The sequence below is a fragment of the Eptatretus burgeri genome, chromosome 4 (genome assembly GCF_056783735.1).
Source record: "Eptatretus burgeri isolate ZD-2024b chromosome 4, Ebu_testis_v1, whole genome shotgun sequence".
Lineage (NCBI taxonomy): Eukaryota > Metazoa > Chordata > Myxini > Myxiniformes > Myxinidae > Eptatretus > Eptatretus burgeri.
The window spans coordinates 103942784-103964963 of record NC_140964.1 but is presented as its reverse complement, the minus strand read 5'-3'; the positions used below and the strand labels follow the sequence as shown (position 1 = coordinate 103964963).

The window sequence follows — 22180 nt, the reverse complement described above, 5'->3', positions numbered from 1 at the left end:
TAAAACTTGCTTTATACCGATGAAATGAATAAATTTAAGGTGTCTATTTACTTCTGTCATGTCTCTGTACACTGCTCCTTCCCAATTCCATATCCAGGTACCAAAGGAAGGGAGCACTCAGTTTTCACTACGTTTGTTTGTTTTCTTGTTACTTGCAAAATCGAAGATTTTTCAAGTATATTAGTCAGTCGATTTTGTTATATGCTTGGTGTTGACTTAATGGTTAGGGTGGTGGGCTTGGGATCCCAGGATCCTGAGTTCAAATCACAGCCCGTCATCCTGCCGAGGTCGGCAAAATGAGTACCAGCATGTTGGTATCATGTGTCGGAGTGGTGACCCATCCAGGATTGTGTCCAATAGCCAAGGAGACTGCTTAGGCAGCACCAACGCTCTGCACAGAGTATGGTCTCGATGGATGGATTTTGTTTGTCTGCCTGTTTGTTTGTTTGTTTGTTACTTACAAAATCAAAGATTTTTCAAGTGTGCATTGGTCAATCGATTTTGTTTTTCTGTCTGTCTGTTTGTCGCCGAGAGATCACAATTTTAAACCGATCTTCACCAAACTTCACCACATGGTATAGTTTGTCATAAGGAAGAAGCCTGTTGTTTTCAAGGTCAAAAGGTGAACATATGCCAAAGGTCAACAACTTCGGTAGATTTCTTAAATCCTAAAATTTCGTCCGATTGACTTGAAATTTGAAGAGGATTTATATTTCAGGGCACTGAATTCAACGAGCCAATTATTTTTGAGGTCAATATGGATCAAAAGGTCGAAATAGGCCCAAGGTCAACAACTAAGGTTGTATTTCTAAAATCCTCAATTTTCAACCCATTGACTTGAAATTTGAAGAGGATTTTCATATCAGGTCACTGAATTCAACCAGCCAATTACATTTGAAGTCAACATAGGCCGAATGGTCAACACATCCCCAAGGTCAACAACTAAGGTTGTATTTCTAAAATCCTCAATTTTCAACCCATTGACTTGAAATTTGAAGAGGATTTTCATATCAGGTCACTGAATTCAACCAGCCAATTACATTTGAAGTCAACATAGGCCGAATGGTCAACACATCCCCAAGGTCAACAACTAAGGTTGTATTTCTAAAATGCTCAATTTTCATCCGATTGACTTGAAATTTGAAGAGGATTAATATTTCAAATCACTGAATTCAACCAGCCAATTGTTTTGGAGGTTCACATTGGCCAAAAGGTCAACATAGGCCGAATTTCTAAAATTGTCAATTTTCATCCGATTCACTTTAAAGTTGAAGAGGAGTTGCATATTTGGTCATTGAATTGATTGAAAATTGGCATTGAATCATGCCAGTTGGCTAGGTGTGGGTACATCTCTCACCTGTCATGACACTTTAGCAAAAGCTTTCTGTGACTCATTGGGACTGACTCAATTGGTCAACTTCCTGACCCGGATCTCAACCAATGGTACTCTATTTCTTCTGGATCTGATTTTGACAAATTTCCCTGAAAATATCTGCTGTTCTTTCTCCGCTCCAGTCGGTTCTTCTGACCACGTGCTTGTCAAAGTGGACATCTCTCTGGTTATCAGAGAACCACCTCAATGCCATCGTCTGGCATTTCACTCAAACCGACTGGCAGGGTCTCCAAGCAGCCATCAAATTTCTAGACTGGTCTCCCATCGCTACTTTCTCAAACATCAACCTCGTCCTGGGAATTCTTTCAAAGAAACTTGCTCTCCCTCATGCACAAATTTATCCCCTCTCGTCTTCGGTTGTCTTACCCATCCTCCCGCCGTTGGTTCACTGAAGCTTGTGGTGAGGCAGTTGTCCTGAAACTACTTGCCTTTGGCTCATGGATAGCAAACCCAATTGAGGGTAATCTCAGTTCCTTCCATAAAGCTCAGAACAAGTGTGTATCTACCCTCAGGAGAGCCAGAAAACATCTTTCTAAGGTCTCTCTATCGAGTGCAGCCTGTGGCTGCTGGTTGTATCATTGGTTGGGACGCGGCTATGCCGCTGATGCAGTGTTCCCCTTACCAGTACACTGGTGCTCATTTTGCCGACCTTGGAAGGATGACAGGCTGAGTCAATCCCCTGGTGTATTTTTTATTTCAGCGGCCAACGTGGTTTGAACTCAGGACCGAGGATCCCAAGCCACCACCCGAACCACTAAGCCAACACCAGGCTTTTCTAAGCTTAAGTCTGAACTCTCAAACCTCTCTCCCTCCTCCAAATCCTGGTGGTGTCTAATCAAATCTGTTTCTGGTGTATTTTCCCCCTCCATGACCTCAAATGGCCGCACTGCTGCTGTCACACGTGAAAAGGCTGAATGCCTAAACTCGGTGTTTGCATTGAAATCTTGTGTCCAAAACCCATCACTTTCTGTACGCACCTTGCACAGTCACACCCAGCTGTCCCTGGACTCTGTGTCCTTTTCTCCTGACAAGGTGGAGAGCTTGCAGTCAAACCTCGACTCAGATTCTGCAACCGGTCCAGACGGCATCAGCCCACGTGTCCTAAAAACCTTCTCCTCTGCTCTTGCTCACCCTCTGTCTATTCTATTCACCCTCTCATTTGCTCAAGGTCATCTGCTTGGAAATCAGCAAACATTACTGTCCTGCATAAAAAAAGGTGCAGAAACAGATCCCTGCAACTACAGACCAATCAGCCTTCTCCCAATCATCAGCAAGGTTATGGAATCCATCATCGCTTCGGATATCAAATCCTTCCTCTTCTCCAATGGCTTGATTTCCGATCATCTATTTGGTTTCAGACCAGGACACTCCACACTGGATATGCTGCTTCTGCTCTCCCAACAATGGATGGAGGTCTTCAATACCGGACATGAAATCAGAGCCGTATCCCTACACATATCACGTGCTTTTGACACGGTCTGGCACCCTGCCCTGCTCACCAAACTCTCTTGCAATGATATCCAATGCCATCTCCACTCATGGCTCGCAGACTTCCTCTCCTGTCGCAGTCAACGTGTGGCCCTAAATGGAGTTCTTTCCTCCCCTCTTCTGTCCAAGCTGAGGTTCCTCAAGGTAGCGTTCTGGGCCCTGTTCTTTTTCTGGTTTTCATCAACGATCTCTCCGACTCTCTGGAAAATCCTCTATCTCTATGCTGATGACCACCCTCTGTCGAACCATGTGTCATCCCTCAGACCGGCAAGCAGCAGCTTCTTCGCTCACTGCAGACCTGGGTAAAATCACAAAACTGGTCCACCACGTGGAACATGTCTTTCAATCCGGACAAATCTCACACTCTATGTCTCTCCGAAAGGACCGTTTGGACCCTCCCCCCTCCCCCCCAATCTACTTTCTCAACAATTCTCTGGAAGAAGCATTTTCTTTCAAGCTTCTGGGTCTCACTATCTGCCATGATCTTTCCTGGGAAAGCTACATTTCCAACCTGGCCTCCGAAGCCAGTTGCCGACTGCACATCCTCAGAAGTGCAAAGTCCTCCCTCAGCCCACCTGAGCTCCTGACCACATGCAAAGCTTTTTGATGTTTCATTATTCAGGAATTATTTCAGGTCAGGTCAGGTCAGAATAGATCTGTGACTTGCTACAAGTACCATGTAAACCTGTTCCATGGTCGGGTTGTCGGTGACTAAACAGTCTCCCTCACCAAGATTCTTGGTGAGGAGGATGTATGATATGGACACCAAGCAGGATGAAGAACAAAACCTGTCAAAGGTCGGAGGAGCTCCTTGTGAGCCAACAGCCGTCCACATATAGTGCCCAACTGTGTCTGCGGACGTCCTCCTGTAGTTGGGTTACTTTTCATTAGGAGGTTGGTGGCAGGATGTGCACTCTGACCACCGTAAAATCCTTAATTCCGCAAAACTTTCAAAAAAAAATCTGAAAACCCACTCCGTGGGAGTATCTCCTGTGCAGCTTCCCTTTTCCGGGTAGCTCACCAGATGCCGAGATTGGGGCAAAGCATTCAGGACCTCCAATCTTTGATGATAGGAGGGAAACCACGGGGTGACCTTCCAGGGTCAGATTGCGGTGGTGTGTCAGGGTGGTGCTGAGGTGTGGTCCACCAGATGGCGGTCTTCTTGGGTTAACCTGAAGCGGTCCCTTCAAGTGGGTGCCTGGAATGTTTTATCTCAAAGAGAGGATGATCACCTGTCTCTGTTATCATCTGAGCTCAAGCGTTTAGACATGGGAATTGCAGCATACTCTGCGGTTCCTTGACCGGATTGTGGCGGGTGGTTACACCTACTATTGGTCTGGTCACTCTGATGGTAACCATGCCCAAGGAGTTGCTGAAGCTGTGTCCAATAAGTTGACTCCAATGATAATTGAGGTAACACTGGTCAACGAGCGTTTTATGAGACTAAGGATTCGTCACTCCTTGGGTGCCGTTTCCCTGGTCTCTGGATATGCTCCGACTAAGTTGAGTTATCTTACCGTGAAGGACGCATTCTATGCCACGCTCAAGTCCGTGGTTGATCAGTGCCCCAGGCGAGATACTCTTCCAGTCTTGGGGGATTTAAATGCATCGACTGGTAATGATAGGGATGAGTAGGAGACATGTGTTGGTCCCCATGGGTCTGGAACTGTGAACCAGAAATACATCAATTTCCTTGACTTTGCAAGAAGTCATGGATTTAGTGTGGCTGCTTCATGGTTTCAGCACCCTCAGGCTCATCGCTGGACTTGGTATTCCACTGCTAGCGGTGTGGCAAAGAGGATTGAACATGTGCTTACTGATGGTCGCTGGAGGATGATCCAGAACTGCAGGGTCTTCCGGCGTGCTCAGGTCCTCACTGTTGACCACAGGCTTGTTGTTGCAACTCTGAAGTTTCAGCTTAAATCCAGGAGACCATCCCAGCCTTGGCTGGATGTGAGCAAACTCAAGGATGAGAGGGTAGCTGAGAAGTTTGCGAACAGGCTCAATGGAGATTTCGTGGGGGGAGGGGGGTCTGGGTGCTTTGGGGGATCCTGAGCAGTTGTGGAGTGCCTTCAAGACTACCGTCCTTGATATTGCCGGTGGATGTCTTGGAACTCACCATAGGACGAAGGAGAATTTTGTCTCTCAAGGACACTGGATACCGTTCACCAGAGTCGCAGGGCCAGGCTGAATGGCAGAGCCGAGCTGTTCAGGGAGCTGAGGCGTAAAACTACGTGTGCTGAGGGAGGACAAGGAGGCCTTTGTGTGAGGAATCTGTGAGGTGGTAGAACATCACCTGTGGTCACGTAATTCTCGTATTGCTTACAGGGGAATTTGAGCATTGCGTTCCACCAAGTTCTGTGCTGTATCACGTGATTGGGTTTTCGTATATCATGACTCGCCCGCTAGGGGTGGCAGGAATGTACATTAGGACGCGCAATAAAGCGGAGTTGATGCTAACACTCTTGCTTCTCGTGTTCCACTGCACCTCGTACACCATAGTTGGCTGACGAGGATGGTTGAATACGGACATGTGCCCGTTTTCGTCGGAGACGACTTCGAGTTGTTTTCGGAGCAATTGGGATGCTATTTCCACGCGAACGATGTGGTCGACGAGAGCAAACAGAAGTCGATCTTGCTCGCCTCGCTTTCGGCGGAGCATTATCGACTACTGGGTGATTTGGTGGCGCCGGACAAGCCCCGTGATGACGAGCTGTTGTTTCGGGACATTGTGCAGAAGATGAAGGCACACATGGTGCCGGAGAAGTCATTACAGCTCGCTCGATTCCAGTTCGATCGCCTCTCAAAAGGAGCAGAGGAGCGCGTCGTTGATTTCGTGGCGCGGATTAAGCGTTCTTCCGTGACCTGCAAGTTCACGGTGGGGGAGCGTCCGGCTCGGCTCAGAGATCGTTTTATCGCTGGTTTACAAGATGCGAAGATGGTTTCGGCGGTTCTATGGCTGAAGGGTGAAGCCATTACATTCGACTCGGCGGTCAGCACGGCTACAGCGGTCGAGCAGACTCGCGGAGATGTTCAGGCCATCACCGGCCACGCGGGGTCGCGAGCACCCCGGGACGCGCGCACGACCTTCGGTGCGGGTCGGACGTCGCCGCGCGGCCGCACGTGCGGCGAGGTGACCCCGCGGACGTGTTTGGGATGCGGAGGTCGACACCTGCGCCGTGCGTGCCGGTATAAAGGCACCGTGTGTTTAAATTGTCACAAGGTGGGTCGTGTGAAGCGTGTGTGCCGTGGGGCGCCGGCCACCGTTAACGTCATGGATGGCGATGTGCGAGGCGACCTCGGCGACCCGGGGCGGAACCGGCGGCCATTGTTGAGCCTGTTTTCAATTGGCCCGGCGGCGGCGCGCCCGATGACGGTGGAAATCAAAGTGAACAAAACGCCGATCACGTTTTAGGTCGATACGAGAGCGGCTGTGTCGATCATCGGCGAACAGACCGCACGTAGACTCAACGGCCTGAAGCTTATCAGGTCCAACCTCACACTGTTCACGTACACCCGCGAGAAGATAACGCCAGTCGGGATGGCAGACGTGTCTGTGCGGTACCAAGGCCAGGTCGCCACGCTTCGGGTGTACGTCGTGCGGGCGAGGGGACCGTCTCTCCTCGGCCGAGACTGGCTGTCCCGCATCAGGCGAGACTGGACCGCCGTTCACCTTGTGCAACCCGTGCCGAGCCGATGGGAGGATCAGTTGGAGAAGATTCTTCAAAGACATCAAGGTTTGTTTTGCGACGACCTTGGGAAACTCAAGGGCATGGAGGCAAAACTCTTCCTGAAGGAGGGGGTGGTTCCTCGTTTTTGTAAACCACGTCCGGTGCCGTATGCCCTGCGGGACAAGGTCAAGGGTGAACTGGATAGGCTGGAGGCCTGTGGAGTGATCGAACGGGTGTCGTACTCAGATTGGGCCACCCCGGTTGTCACGGTGCTGAAACGGAATGGAGACATCCGATTGTGCGGGGACTTAAAATCCACGGTTAACCCGGGGCTCAGCGTGGAGCAATATCCACTGCCATCAATCGATGAAATATATGCACGATTGGCGGGGAGTCAATACTTCACGAAGCTAGAGCTGCGTGATGCATATTTTCACCTGGCGATGGATCCCGGGAGTAGCGAGCTTTTGACAATCAACACATGTCAAGGGCTCTATCAATATACCCGACTCTGTTTTGGGATTGCTTCGGCCCCAGCCTTGTGGCAGAAAGCCATGGACCAGGTTTGCATTGGCCTGCTCACTCAGACCTACCTGGACGATGTGCTCATTGTGGGGAAAACGGCGGACGAGCACCTTGCGAACATTGCCCAAGTGTTGACAAAGCTAGAAGCGTGCAGCCTGCGCTTGAACAGGGACAAGTGCGCGTTCTTCAAGCAGCGCTTGGAATACCCCGGGCACATCATCACGCCGGAGGGGCTGTTGAAAGGTCCTCGGAAGGTGGAGGCGATTCAACACATGCCACCGCCTCACGACAAGACGCAGCTGCGCTCGTTCATTGGTATGGCCCAGTATTACCAAAGGTTCGTGCGCGGGCTCAGCTCACAACTTGAGCCCTTAACACGGTTGTTCAGGAAGGACGAGCGCTGGGCTTGGGGGCCTGCACACCAGGCGTCGTTCGACCGTGTCAAGCGGCTGCTCACAGAGGATACGGTCCTCATGCACTACGAGCCTGCACGTCCGCTCTTATTGGCATGCGAGAGCTCTGCATATGGCATTGGGGCAGTGCTCTCCCACAGGATGGACGATGGTTCCGAGCAGCCTGTTTGTTTTGCATCCCGGACCCTGTCCGCAGCAGAGCGGGAATATGCCCAGATCGAGCGCGAGGCTCTCAGCCTCGTCTGGGGTGTGCGGAGGTTTCATCAATACCTGCTGGGGTGGCATTTCACTTTGCAGACGGATCACAAACCGCTTCAATTCATCCTGAGACCCGAACGCGGGGTGCCGGTGGTAGCGGCCACGCGAATAGAGCGGTGGTGTCTGTTTCTTGCTGCTTACGATTATGATATTCAGTTCCGAAGCACCGAGAAGCATGCTAACTGCGACGGGCTCTCACGCTTGCCATGTGCGGAGGGTCCAGCTGTGTCTGAGTCGGCTGACCGGGTCGATGTGTTTGCGCTTGGCCAGGTCCAAAGCGGGCCGATCACGGCCAGACAGGTCGCGGTGGAATCGGCTCATGATACAGTGCTCGCCCGTGTCGTCCAGGCGATTTCTATGGGGAATTGGAGCGATCTACCTTCGACACCGGCATTTCAACCTTTCACGTCGCGCGCATCAGTCCAACGGTGCATTATTTGGGGAATGAGGACGGTGATTCCACCGAGGTTCAGGCAGCGGTGTTTGGAAGAACTGCATGTCAGTCATCTTGGCGTCGTGAAGACCAAGAGTCTTGCTCATAGCCTGTTGTGGTGGCCTGGGTTGGACAAAGACATTGAGCAGTTGGTTAAGCGTTGCACCACGTGTCAAACAGATGCTGATAACCCGCGTCGAGCCTCGGGGCTATGGCCGATCCCAGACATAGTCTGGCAGAGGGTCCATGTAGATTTTACGGGGCCGGTTAATGGCAAAATGTTTTTGATTGTGATCGATGCATTCTCTAAATGGCCGGAGGTTGTGGTAATGCAGCATACATCAGCAAACATTACAGTAGAGAAACTGCGGAGGATCTTTGCTAATAAAGGATTACCGGAGATCCTGGTCTCTGATAACGGTCCACAGTTCATCGCAGGTGTATTTGATGAGTTTATGCGTCAAAATGGTATTCGACATCTAAGGTCCGCACCGTATCATCCTGAGACGAATGGGCAGGCTGAGTCGTTTGTTAAGATGTTGAAACGGGCTTTGCGCAGGGGGGGTGTTGCACCTGTGCAGACAGTGGTCGATGTCTTTTGCTCCATTACAGGAACGCGATTTATCCTGTCACGGGTGATTCGCCTACCATTCGTCTCTATGGGCGGCATTGCGGTCCAGACTGGATTTGCTGCGACCTGAAGGGTCGGGGAGTGGGACGATGTCGCGTCCGATGCTGCTGCGCGGTTTCGATGTGGGACAGCGGGTAATGGTGCGTGATTATTTCCACGGTTCCAAATGGGTGCCGGCTGTGGTCTCTGTGGGACTGGGCCCGGCGAATTGCATGGTGCGGACTGATGGTGGGAAGGTGTGGAAGCGGCACGTGGACCAAATGCATGATCGCTGTTCAGCGTCACCCCCCCCCACGCCGAACGATGTGGGACCCCCACCTGTAATGTCACCGTGGCCAGACGTTGTATCGCCAGGGCCGGATTTGTCGACGCCCAGGGGGTCTTCGCCTGATTCAGTCCTGCCCGGGGACGTCGGGCAGGCTGGTCGGCCGGGGGTGGTTGTTATTGCGGATGGCGCGAGTCCGGCGAGGGTGTCACCTCGACCGAGCCGGGAGGCGTCTGAGTCTGGGCTGTCTGGCGCGCTGCCCGTCCGAGGCGGGCCAAGGTGCGGCCGCGGTACTTGGAGGATTATGAGTGTTGATTGGTTTCGCTTGGTCATGTTATGATTGTCCTTTCATCATTTGACTTGTCATTTTACGAGGGGAGGAGTGTGCTGTATCACATGATTGGGTTTTCGTATATCATGACTCGCCCGCTCTGGGTGGCAGGAATGTACATCAGGACGCGCAATAAAGCGGAGTTGCTGCTAACACTCTTGCTTCTCGTGTTCCACTGCACCTCGTACACCATAAGTTCGTCCCTCAGTGTACTGCAGTTAGAGCAGAGGGTGGTAGGCTCTTGACAGAGGAGTCCGAAGTGATGGCCCGCTGGGCCGGTTACTTTGAGCGGCTGTACCAGACTGATCCACCAGCTGTGGAGTTGGATGTCAGGGCTGTTAAATCCCTGTTGCTCACCCTCCAATCAACTGTGGTCCACCTTCGTTTATGGAAACACAAGCTGCGGTGAACCGTTTGAAATGGGGTAAACCTCCTGGGATCTGTGGCATCAATGCTGAACTTCTGAAGGCTGGTGGGAATAATGGACTCGTGTCATTGCATGTAGTTCTGTGCTCTGCCTGGAACACAGGCATCATCCCAACTTACTGGAAGAGAAGCCTTGTTGTCCCTCTCTGGAAAGGGAAGGGTGATCGCCCAGACTGCAACAACTACCGAGGGGTGACGCTGCTTTCAGTGCCAGGCAAGGTCTGCTCGGATAATTATTGATAGGGTTCTCCACCATCTGCTTGAGCACCAGCATCCAGAGCAGTCAGGCTTTACACCAATGAGGTCAATGATTGACCGTATCCTTCCTCTTCGGGTCCTCACCGAACACAGATGAGAGTTTCGGCAGGGGCTGCTTGCAGCCTATGTTGATCTCTGTAAAGCGTTCGATTCAGTGAATCGGGATGCCCTCTGGAGGATTCTTGGCCTTCGTGGGGTGTCACCAAAACTGATCGATCTGGTGTCTCAACTATACTCTGGTACTGAGTGCTGTGAGATGTGGTAATACCATCTCTGACTTATTTCCAGTTGTTACTGGAGTTCGTCAAGGGTGTGTCCTGGCCCCACGCTTTTCAGCACTAGTATGAACTGGATTCTGGGAAGGATGTCAGAGAGATAAAGCTGCGATGCATCGTTTGGGAATGTCAAGACCTTTGACCTTGATTTCGCAGATGTTGCAGTCATCTTTGCGGAGACTCTGGATATCCTTTTGGAATTTGCCCTGGAGTACCGGTGGAAAGATATCCTTTTGGGGGCCCTCGAGGTGCTGAATGAGGAGTCACAGCTGCTGGGATTATGGGTTTCCTGGGTCAAAACTAAGATCCAGGCTTTCAAGGACATCTTGGATGCTGCTATCCTGTCTGTACCTGTTTGTGGAGAGGATGTTGAGGTCACGGAGCGATTTACTTACCTTGGCAGTGATATTCATGTCTCTCCTGGCTGGGAGTCATTGGTCAACAGACATCTTGGTTGATCCAAGGGGGTCATGCATTCACTGGATCATGGGGTGTGGTGCTGCCTGTACCTGTACGGGAGGACGAAATTCTGAGTCCTCAGGTCCTTGTTGCTTCCAGTGTTGCTCTATGGATGTGAGATTTTGACTCTGACCAGGGATCTGCGATGGAGGCTTAATTCCTTTGGTACCAGGTATTTTCGGAGAATCCTTGGCCATCGCTGGTCGGACTTTGTGTCCAACGAGCGGTTGCTGAAAAGATTCAAATGTGGTTTGTTAACTTATAGTCTGTGATCTCAGCTGCAGCTGTATGGACATGTGGCTCGTTTTCCTGATGCTGATCCTGCTCGTGAGTGGAAGAGGCCAATGGACCGACCACGTGCCTCGCGGTTGCAGCAGGTTAATCAGCATCTCAAGGAGATGGGGATGGGCTGGGAACCTGCCTGGGGATGGCCAGATGGAGGTACCTGGAGTACTGGCAGAAAGTGGATGCAGCAATGTGCTGCTCCAGCGAATGCTCCCATACCTGACCTGACCTTCACCATTGAGAGATAGAGCCAAAAACAATGTCGCACTGTGGAGCATGATATTTCAAAAATGTGTTGGGTCCGATATGTTCTTGTGGATCAGGCATTATGTGGTGGAGGTATGCGCTACACCGAGTGCCCTTGTAAATCTATATGTCCATTTGTGGGGGGGGGGGGGAAATCACAGGCCCAGACCAGGAATCAAATCCAGGTGTGCTGGAAAACCGTACCAGAGCTCGGCCACTTGAGCTATCTGCGAGACCTATAGGCTGAATATGTAATTCTCTCACAGGCTGCACATGTATACGTGTACGTATACGTGTGTATTTTTAAACGGTGTGAACAAACTTTGGAACATCACCGGTGATGAAGGTTGTCGTGGTTTCATCAAAATTGTGGGTGGTTACCGAGAAGAAAAGAAATACCTATTTTTGTGGGCAACCCCCCCCCCCCATAAACTCCCTTTGACCTAGACTTTTTTTAATGATGTGAACAAACTTTGGTACATCATGGGTGATGAAGGGTGTGGTCAAGTTTCATCAAAATTGTATGTGAATTTTCAGAGAAGTTGCAAGTGTCTGCGGACGGACAGACGATGCGCTATCTCATAAGATCCCTGGAACTTTGTTCCAGGTGAGCTGAAAATGAGGTAAAATAGGGGAAGGATTGGCTTGTATCCTTCAACATAAAGAAGAGTCAGTTGATGTCCATATCCCAAAGAAGATCTCCATGTTGCCAATAGGTTTTTCTCCGTTGCAGAAACTCTGAGTTATATCTGCTTTGACTTGATATGTGCCCAAACCGCAGTTGGGAGAAGTATATTTTCATTGTAACAAAAATTACCTCCGGTTGGAGGTGACGGTCATCTCTGTTTTGAGCGTATCACAGACGATTTTTCCAACTCTGAAGACACGTGACTCGATAACCAGGACAAATTTGAAAAAACCGCCCTGACCAAATTTAGATATTGTTCCATATTATCAGAATCCAAAGAAATTTCGAAGATCGGATCACAAACGGCAGAGAAGATAGATTTTGAAAATGGACGATTTCGCAACTTTGGAGTGGCCTTGACCTTGACCTTCAATCGTGTATCACTCATCGACCCCTACCTAGATACCAAGTTTCATCAAGATCGGGCGAATTTTTTTTGACCGTATCACATCGACGATTTTTCCAACTTTGAAGACACGTGACTCGATAACCAGGACGACTTTCAAAAAACCGGCCTGACCAAATTTAGATATTGTTCCATATTATCAGAATCCGAAGGAATTTCGAAGATAGGATCATAAACGGCGGAGGAGGTAGATTTTGAAAATGGACGATTTCACAACTTTGGAGTGATTTTGACGTTGAACTTCAATCGGGTCAAATGTCATACCGTCATGCATCCCTCATCAACATCTACCCACATACCAAATATTAAGAAAATCGGAAGAAAAAAAATGGGGACGTACGTACGGACATCAAGACTTTTTCTTAGGTCATCTCGTTAGAAATGACCTAAAAAGTGCTCCCAAACGCATTGGCTGGTATCCTGTTTACAATGATCCCTCCCTCCAAAACAGAGACGTGACAGAAGGAAATAGACACCATGATTTTGAAGTAATTTATTTATTGAACATTTGATCCATTTTAATACATACACTTGTATTTTGTTGACTTGCCATTTGCAGATTTCAATGCTTTTATTCTTTCAGGAAGAGAACGAGTTCTGAAATTTTCTCATGTGGGATTTCTGCCCAGTCTTCCTGCAAAAGGTTCAGCAATTCTGCCCGTGATGTTGGTTTCCTGGACTTTTTCTGCACAGCTCGATCCAATTTGGCCCAGAGGTGTTCAATGGGATTCATGTCAGGAGAGTGACTTGGCCATCGAAGTCGCTTGATCCCATTTCTGTCCTGCCATTCTTTGGTCATTTTTGCAGTGTGGCATGGAGCTCCATCTTCCATGAACAGTGTTGTTTTTCACCATCTGACCAGTGGAGGATTTGAGAAGTCCATCCTCAAGTACAGACATGTACATCATAGAGTTGATGTTGCCAACACACTCCACAAGCTCTGGCCGACCAGCGCTCCAGATTGTTCTCCACACCATCACTGAAAAACCACCGTGTTTGACAGTTGGCTGCAATCGGTTCAAAGAGAACTCTTGAATGGGAAGTCTCCAGACCCAGACGCATCCAGTCAGACAATTGAGTAAATTGGGACTCATGTGACAAAAAAATGACAGTTTGCCAAAACTCCAAGGGTCTGGTGGCCCTCTCTTCAGCCCACTTCTTTCTCCTTTGAATGTTGGCTGGTCTAAGAAGAGGTTTTCTCCTAGTTATCTGTACTATCCTGTCTGTACCTGTTTGTGGAGAGGATGTTGAGGTCACGGAGAGATTCACTTACCTTGGCAGTGATATTCATGTCTCTCCTGGCTGGGAGCCATTGGTCAACAGACGTCTCGATTGGTCCTGGGGGTTGATGTCCATCGTAGAGTTAATGTTGCCAACACACTCCACAAGCTCTGGCCGACCAGCGCTCCAGATTGCTCTCCACACCATCACTGAAAAACCACCGTGTTTGACAGTTGGCTGCAATCGGTTCAAAGAGAACTCTTGACTGGGAAGTCTCCAGACCCAGACGCATCCAGTCACCCAATTGAGTAAATTGGGACTCCTGTGAAAAAAAAGACAGTTTGCCAAAACTCCAAGTGTTTGGTGGCCATCTCTTCAGCCCACTTCTTTCTCCTTTGAATGTTGGCTGGTCTAAGAAGTTTTCTCTTAGCTGCTCTCTCATAGTAGCCCAGTTGATGAAGGTACTGCACAGCAGTTATTGAGCAAACTTGGACCTCCTCTGCAACATCTTTTGCTTTGCAATAGGGAGTTTTCTCAATGGACTGCTTGACAACACAAAGACAACTTTCAGAGGGCCCAGGTCTACCATAACGGAAAGCTGTGGGTCCCTTGCTGGTGAATTGTACAATCACCCGATTGACCGTAGAAAGCGGAATGCCAAGGCTCTGAGCTATATGACGTTGGCCGACTCCACCTTCCAATTGGCCAACAATTCTTCCTCTTTGAAAATCGCAAAGGTCGGATGCTCCCTGGGTTGGAGGCATCGTTAATTGTCATACACAACCCAGGAACTCATTTCTGCAAATAAGTAGTTGAATATTAGGACAAATCACAGAGTAAAACTTGCTTTATACAGATGAAATCAATAAATTTAAGGTGTCTATTTACTTCTGTCATGTCTGTAATTTTCTTACATCTATATGAAGCCACCATGCAGCATATTATGGAATATTGTTCACATGTCTGGAATGGTGCACATGCTTGTCATCTTCCTCTCCTTGACAGGATCCAACAATGTATTGGCAGTCTGTTAGGGCATGACGAGGTGTCATCATTGGAATTAAATGATGAAGAAAAGCTGGACTCTTTCCGTCCAGTTTTCGGTCGCGACATCATCTCTTCTTTTTCATGAAATAAGTGACCAAATACAGCATTGAAGTATCAGGAAGAGGAACCAAAATTGACAAAGATGGAGTCATCAGGAGGAACCTGGATAGGATTCGGATTTCAGCTGCTACTCCTCCACCCTCAACCCCTTCCAGGCTCAGCTTGGTAAACCTTCCAAACAACAGTCATGGAAGGTCCTCTGAAGGTCTCTCCTCCCTTATCCCCCCTGAGTATACCTTCAGTCATTCCACAGATTTTTCAGTTACTTCACACCCTTATAATATTTATATACTTTGAGCAAACACTTTCATACTCTCCAGCTTCACTGTTTATGCTCTTCTACTTTGAAACTCATTGTTGGCATCCTGCTTCCTCCCCCCCCCCGCCACCCCCCCATCATATAAATCTTCCACAATTCAAGAGGAATGTTAACATTAACAAATTTATTCTGCTGCCTCTCTCAAACTGTGCATATGTAGCCCACTAACAGTGTATTTTGCCTTGTAAAGGGTGGGCTCCATTAAAAAAAAAGAATAAAACTGGACAAACACGTGGCATTTAAACGTTGTTTGAAATGGGAACACAAGGAGGCCAACCCACTGTCTATTTACCCTCTATAGCCTCTTATTTAGCTCATCCATGTGCTTTAATACTTGTGTGTTAAAAAAAACAACAATCAACAACATCATGGAGTTTGAACTGGGGACCCCAGCAACATCACAAGCCAGGGCCATCATTGTACAATTAAGACATTGTTTGGGCAAATAGAACAGACATGTTACATCATGAGCCAAATCACAATTTATGCCATCTGTAGCATGAATTCTCCATAAGATGATGAAAATGTAAAAACCCTTCAGCCAAAAACCCATATAAAACAGTGACAAAGGTCGCACAAAGAAGCATTGAACTTTTTTTTTACTCATCCAGGAGCAACGAAGAAAGGAAATTGAGATCTTTTTTGTTTGGGTGAAGATTCATCACTCTGTTGATAGCATCTTCTTTTGTAGGAAATATATTCAGCAGATCCTCACGGAGACTACCCTTTCCTCTGCCAATTGGATCCCTCGCTGATACTCTGCTCTGAACATCGAGGTAGGATGCAGGGGTGATGACGGCACTGGTGGAGAGCTGTGGCTGCATGACAGCATTTCGGTTGTGTGAATGTGGATGTCTGCAAATATGAAGTCACATTTTAAAGTGCAAACAGACCGAGAGAGAGATTCCTTCATATGCATTAAAACAGCTTAATCACCCAAAGACCCATTAGTAAATTTATATCGGTTTCTTCTTTGGTGAACAAAAAAAGTAATGTTTGTAATTTAATACTTAGTTACATTTGCAGAGCAAGAGAAGATTTGATTATGCTTTGAAAGATTAATTTCCACAGATACGGGAATGAAGTGCCAACAATATTCAACAGTCCCATGCTACGGCCTCACGACACTGCTGTAGCCGTCTTGACGTTATAAATACGAGGTCTGACAATAAAGTTCCAGTACTGATGTTTTTTCTCAAAGATGGCAGCACTGGCTTGGGTTTCATAATTGGACGTGCATCGTAATTTTTCTGCCAGTGCTTTGTTAACTGCTGTATTGATTGTGTTTTCACGCCATACTGGAGTTTCGTTAAAAGGATGTGCTACAATCGCGTTCTGAAGATAAACGACAAATTTATGGAACAGGGAATCATCACGTTTTTGGTAAAACTATATGAACGTGACATGGACATTTTGACAAGTTGAAGTTGGAGGATGGGGGAGATGCAAAGTCAAGATCAGGTGTGCTTGAGTGGGCCAATAGGTTTGCAGAAGGGAGAATGGACGTGAATGATGATGCGCAGTCGGGACGCCCATCGATTGCCAAAATGGACGAAAATGTCGCAAAGGTGAGAATGTCAGTCCGATCTGCGAATGTCAGGGTCTGACATTACTGTAAAATTTTCTATTGCATTTTTCCTAGAAATTTATTGATGGGCCTCATCTACAATTAAGGAATTTTGACCCTGATATAATTATCCCAATCCTATCGTCTTTTATTTTCTTGCTTTCCTATCTCACCCCCTCCTTGATAATTTTGAATTGCATCATGACCTGCTCCATGACCAAATTAAGCTTCAACCACCAGAACATGGCAGCATATCTTACATAAAACCACATTAATGACTTCGAACTTGCAGACGAGTTCCAGCCATCTTAATGATTTCAAATTGTTTTCAAGTGTGCCACTAACTTATGAGATCGGCTGGTGATGCTTATTTGTGAGAAGTTGAGGAAAGGCAATTATAAAGTTATAGTTTCTGCATCGGCCCACCCATAGAAAGTACACCTTACGGGAAAGGCACACTCGTCAAATTCCAATTTGAACTTCTACGCCTCCTTATCAGCCAAGACCTCTCCTGGGCTAACCACATCTCAAAGTTGGTTAGAAACTTGTCATTCCACAAAATATCAGTACTTAAAAACCTACAGGATTTTTGTCCTTCAAGATCCCTTCCTGAGGCTGATCAATCCAATTCTTCCCTCCAGGCCCTTCAATCAAGCAGTGCATGACCATCTCATGTCACCTGCCTCCACCCACAATATCTTACACCCTCATTAACATTACAAATCTAACTTAACCCTTTTACTTACAGGTTACTGTGTCAGTCTCTCCTATTTTCTTGTTCCTTCATTCTCACTTATTTGTATCCAATTAGTCTCATTTCTGCATCATCAGAAAGTTGCCTTTTTATCCAATGTCACCTTACTCTTCCACGGATTGCGATTTTGGAAAAGAAAAAAAAAATACGGGAGTACCACATACAAGTGGTATCACCAGCCGAAAGGATAGATTTTAAACAAATAAATCAGTGAAGGTGAATGGAGTAAAAATAATAAAAATAAAAAAAGGATAAATATAATTTTTACATTCAAAAATTCAAAAAAAAACATCTTCAAAAACAAACTTCAAAAACATCAAAGAAAAGGGGAGGGGTGAAGAGGGGGTAAGAAGCAAAAAAGTGTTTTTAATGGCATGGATAAGATCTAGATATTCACATTAAAACTTTATAATTATTGAATCGACTTTCAGTGTGTGGGATAGACTGGGTCAAAATAGCACACTTACTTCTGAGCCATTACATCTGGGTTTGATTCCAGACCAAACTATAAACTTGGAATGGTGCTTCGCAGGCAGGGCATTGCATTACAAATTGCGCCATTTCAGTTGGACAATAAGCTGGGGACCTGTTCGCTAGTATTAGTTGGTGGAAATTAAAAATAATCCACATTGGTCTTCAACAAAAGAGAAGGCAACTGTCAATTGTCAATAAACTCGTAATTGTCAATTGTCAATAAACTCGTAATGTCAATAAACCCAACAAGCAAATGATGTGATGACTGGGAAGCATAAATAAGAGAAGCTAAGGCAAGGTCCTTACATCTCTGCACAAAGAAAGGCATCCACATTTGGTCCATTTGGCCCCAGAGGATCATCAGGAACCATGAAAATATCCTCTGCAAAAGTAAACTGCAGGATTCTGAAAAAGAAAAGAAGATTAGCTCAGGAAGTGAAATGTATGGAGAATAATGCTGATCAACTGTCTCAATATATTGTTGCGGTTCTCGGAACCGCATGCATCAAATATACAGTGGTCCCAAGACAGTTATTCCATTAATATACGTTTAGATAGTCCCTTCCCTTTTGTCTAGCAGGACAATGGGACGTGCGTTGCGGAGATCTCAGAGGTAGGTTTGCTTAAATCACCAACTTCATTTGTACTCTTCTTTTCTGCATATTTCTGAGGTAAATCTGAATTTGGGTCCTCGCCGAGGCCAACACGTGCAGCACGTGCGCGGCTGGGGGAGGGGAAGAGAAAGACCGCAACGGCACCGCAAGAGCATCAACAGCGCAGAGCTCCCGTCCTCAAGCGATCCCTAAACCCAACTTTTGCGGAGAGTTATACAGTATGCTCGGCAGCTCGAGATTATCGACTCGAGCTTCCGATGATCTCGGATGAGATTGCCGGTTGCATTGAAAAGGCATACGAATGAATATCTCTAAAAGAGGCTGCACGGATGGTGTTTTTCACAACACGGAAGCAAATGACCCCAATATCGGCGAGAGCGTGGCTCGTAGCTTGATGCCAATAGCCCCATCGTCAGAGGCCGATAATAGAAAAACAACCATGCCATGATGTACAGGATACAGTTGTGCATGAAACACATGGCGTGGTCCTTTCGACACGTTTCTGGGTTTCATTTCTCGGCATTCTCTTTTCCCTCCATATCTATATCCTTTTCATTCCAAACCTCCATATAATTATATTACCGATCGTTCCCTCTCAATTTCTGACACATATCGGGGTTGCCTCAACGCACACAATTGCAGAATATATATATATATATATATATATATATATATATATATATATATATATATATATATATATATATATATATAAATAAATATATAAGAGGCCCCGCGAGGAGTGATGTAAGCGACATTTTTTAATGATATGATGATGATAGGCTCGGATGATAGGGTAAGGGTTAAAATAGTGCTATATGGCATTAACTCCAAAATGGCCGATGTGTCCCTTACATCACTCCTCCTCGCGGCACCTTGTGTATATATATACACATATATATATATATATATATATATATATATATATATATATATATACATACATATATATATATACATATACATATATTTATATATACATATATATATATATACATATATTTATATATACATATATTTATATATACATATATTTATATATACATATATTTATATATACATATATATATATATATATATATATATGTATACACACACACACACACACACACACACACACACACACACACACACACACACACACACACACACACACACACACACACACACACACGTTGAAGGCTAAAGGCACGGACTGAATAGTCCTCATCGAGGCCAAGCCTTAAATAAAAGAACTGCATGAATAGAAAAGTAAGGAAAGACAGACAAGTCAGAGTTTTTGAGAAAGTAAAAAAATCTCCTTTTTCTAAAGGGGAAGGTCAGAAGTGTTTGGGAAGACATGAGAAGGTAAAGAGTTCCAGAGTTTGGCAGTGGAGGGAAGAAACAAACATCGTAACAGCCCACCCTTGAATTGCCAATGGCCCCACAATAATCATGTGATGTAGTGGCTTATCGAGTATTCCTTGGTCTCGCTAATGGTGGAGGTACACAAGCAGCAAGTTCTTGTGAGCAGAAACCGAAGTAATAGCTATAGAAAAGAGAAAGAGAGCCTACTTTGCGGCGTAATTTGAGCAGGTCGCGTTTTGAGGTCACATTGGTGGAGTTGACAAGTTGAATAACTTTGGATTCAATTCTGTCCAGTAAATATGTGGAGTTGGAACCTCCCAAGATGTGAGAGCAGTACTCAATATAAGGACGAACCAATCCTTTATATAGTTAGAGCAACTGTTCAGAGGAGAAGAATCTTCGACATCTGAACAGGAACATATATATATATATATATATATATATATATATATATATATATATATATATATATATATATATATATATATATATATATATATATATATATATATATATATATATATATATATATATATAGTTACGGCCACAGGTACCGAGTGTATTATGAGAGGGTTAATCCTCATTAACCCTCGGAAGAGCTGGACCTGAGGCCACCGCTATCAATTAAGTTTGTGGTACGGTGGGTTGCTTTACAACCACGAACGCCAATTAGTTAAATATGAGTTCCAGTGTCCACCGTCGAATTTTCCGCTTAACTCGAGGTCATGTGGCTTCCTGAACGGGACGCGCCCTCGGCAATGTATCAATCTTATCTTGATTCGATCTTAATTAGGCTGGTGCATGCTGACTGACAGGTCAATTAGTTTGGTAATTACCTCCCAGTCTATCTAAGTTTGGAAAATGCTGGATCAATGGAAGGAAAGGACAAGCATGGATAGGTTGAAACATCAACAAGGAATTTATTAATAAGTAAATAAATAAACTGAAGAAGTTTATATTTCCTTGGAGTGTAGATCGATGAATTCAAATCAATCAAAATAATCTCAAGCAAATAAAGTATTAAACAGGCATTGATAGAAAAACAGACAAAGAGCGGATGCTTATCACTATGCCTTACTTAAAGATTAAACATGAGACAAGGGTACCCAGCAGTTCATTCAGGGTGGAGAGAAATCCGGTCTCTGCTTACCAAGAAAGAAGTCGTCATGCGTCAAATAAAATGTCCCAAAATGTGTGAGCATGCCTTGGTCTGCTGCCAGCGTCCTGCCTCACCGTACATCCACTCGCAAACAGGCTCAAACGCCAATCGACGTCACGTCATCACCCCCAGCAACCAGGGACGCCAAGAATCAGGTACGAGCAGAACCAGCAGGAAAGGTCCAACAGACACCCACCATCAGGAGCTATGAGGAGCCGTAACCAACGGACAGCTGTAAGAAGCTGTAAGGCACTGTGAGGCACTGTAACTAACCGTCAGGAAGTCACCAACTAACAGGAAAGTGGTTCTCCTATCATTTTTATAGGCAACCAGTGTGGGCGGAGCCTCAAGCAAACTTCAGCCAAATCCACCTTGCCTATTGGTGCATCGGTGCTCGTGACCAACCGTCAACCTCACGATCAATTCTTCCTTGCCAGAGCGAGATGCAACCCCAAATCAACACAGGCCTGGCTTACGATGCCATGTTTGGGGTGCTGGACGAATGGCAGAAAGCAGCCATTTGCCAGAATTACCGAGCAAACCGTGAAGCGCTCACAAAACGTCAACAACCATCACCTCTCCGTTCAGCCCGACACAAACAAGAGCCAGCCAGCGTCCATAGAGCTGCCGAACGGGGCGTCAAGCGTCGATGGAAAAACGTGGATGTCAAACATCAATGAAAGATGTGGGTGAGGTAAATGATCCACAGCCGTATTTTACCATCAGAATAACTGCTCACGAAAAGCCCGCAGTGTGCTTGATCAAATATCCTGTAAGTCCAAAGTGTAAATCAATCATCCACCTCCAAGCCAATGTGTTCCGATGGAAAGGGGGTAGAACCAGCCTCTGTTGGGCAAATGGCTCTCTCTCGCGTGCATGAACATGTCGTAAAGAGGAAAAGGCCATCCCATAAGAAAGGGGATATGTTCTGTGCCCTTCTCCAATGCATCAAAGTGTTAGAATCCCACCAGACAAGGAGATGGGTCTATCCTGGACATGCATTTCTGGAAATAACTGTCTGAGGACCTGAATATTGTATGCATTAGTCGGATCCGATTCTGAAATCCAAAACAATATATGTGCATACATGTACATATACAAGTGGTAAAAAGCAGTAGAAGGGTGACGGTGACATACATACCAGTAGGCTGAGGCCACTCTGCCCCT

The 22180-nt window shown here is 46.4% G+C and overlaps 1 protein-coding gene across 4 annotated transcripts in view; it reads right to left on the bottom strand.

Moving 5' to 3' along the window:
• Positions 1–15202: 15202 nt before the first annotated feature.
• Positions 15203–22180, bottom strand: part of LOC147028807 (NEDD4-binding protein 1-like) — a 96963-nt gene continuing 89985 nt past the window's right edge. For all 4 annotated transcript variants that reach the window (XM_085879533.1, XM_085879532.1, XM_085879530.1 and 1 more), the window contains 2 exons: positions 18200–18298; positions 15203–15953 (listed from right to left, as the gene is read on the bottom strand). In XM_085879533.1, coding sequence (XP_085735659.1) covers positions 15799–15953; positions 18200–18298 — 254 coding nt within the window. In that variant the 3' untranslated portion in view covers positions 15203–15798. The remainder of the gene's footprint in view (positions 15954–18199; positions 18299–22180) is intronic.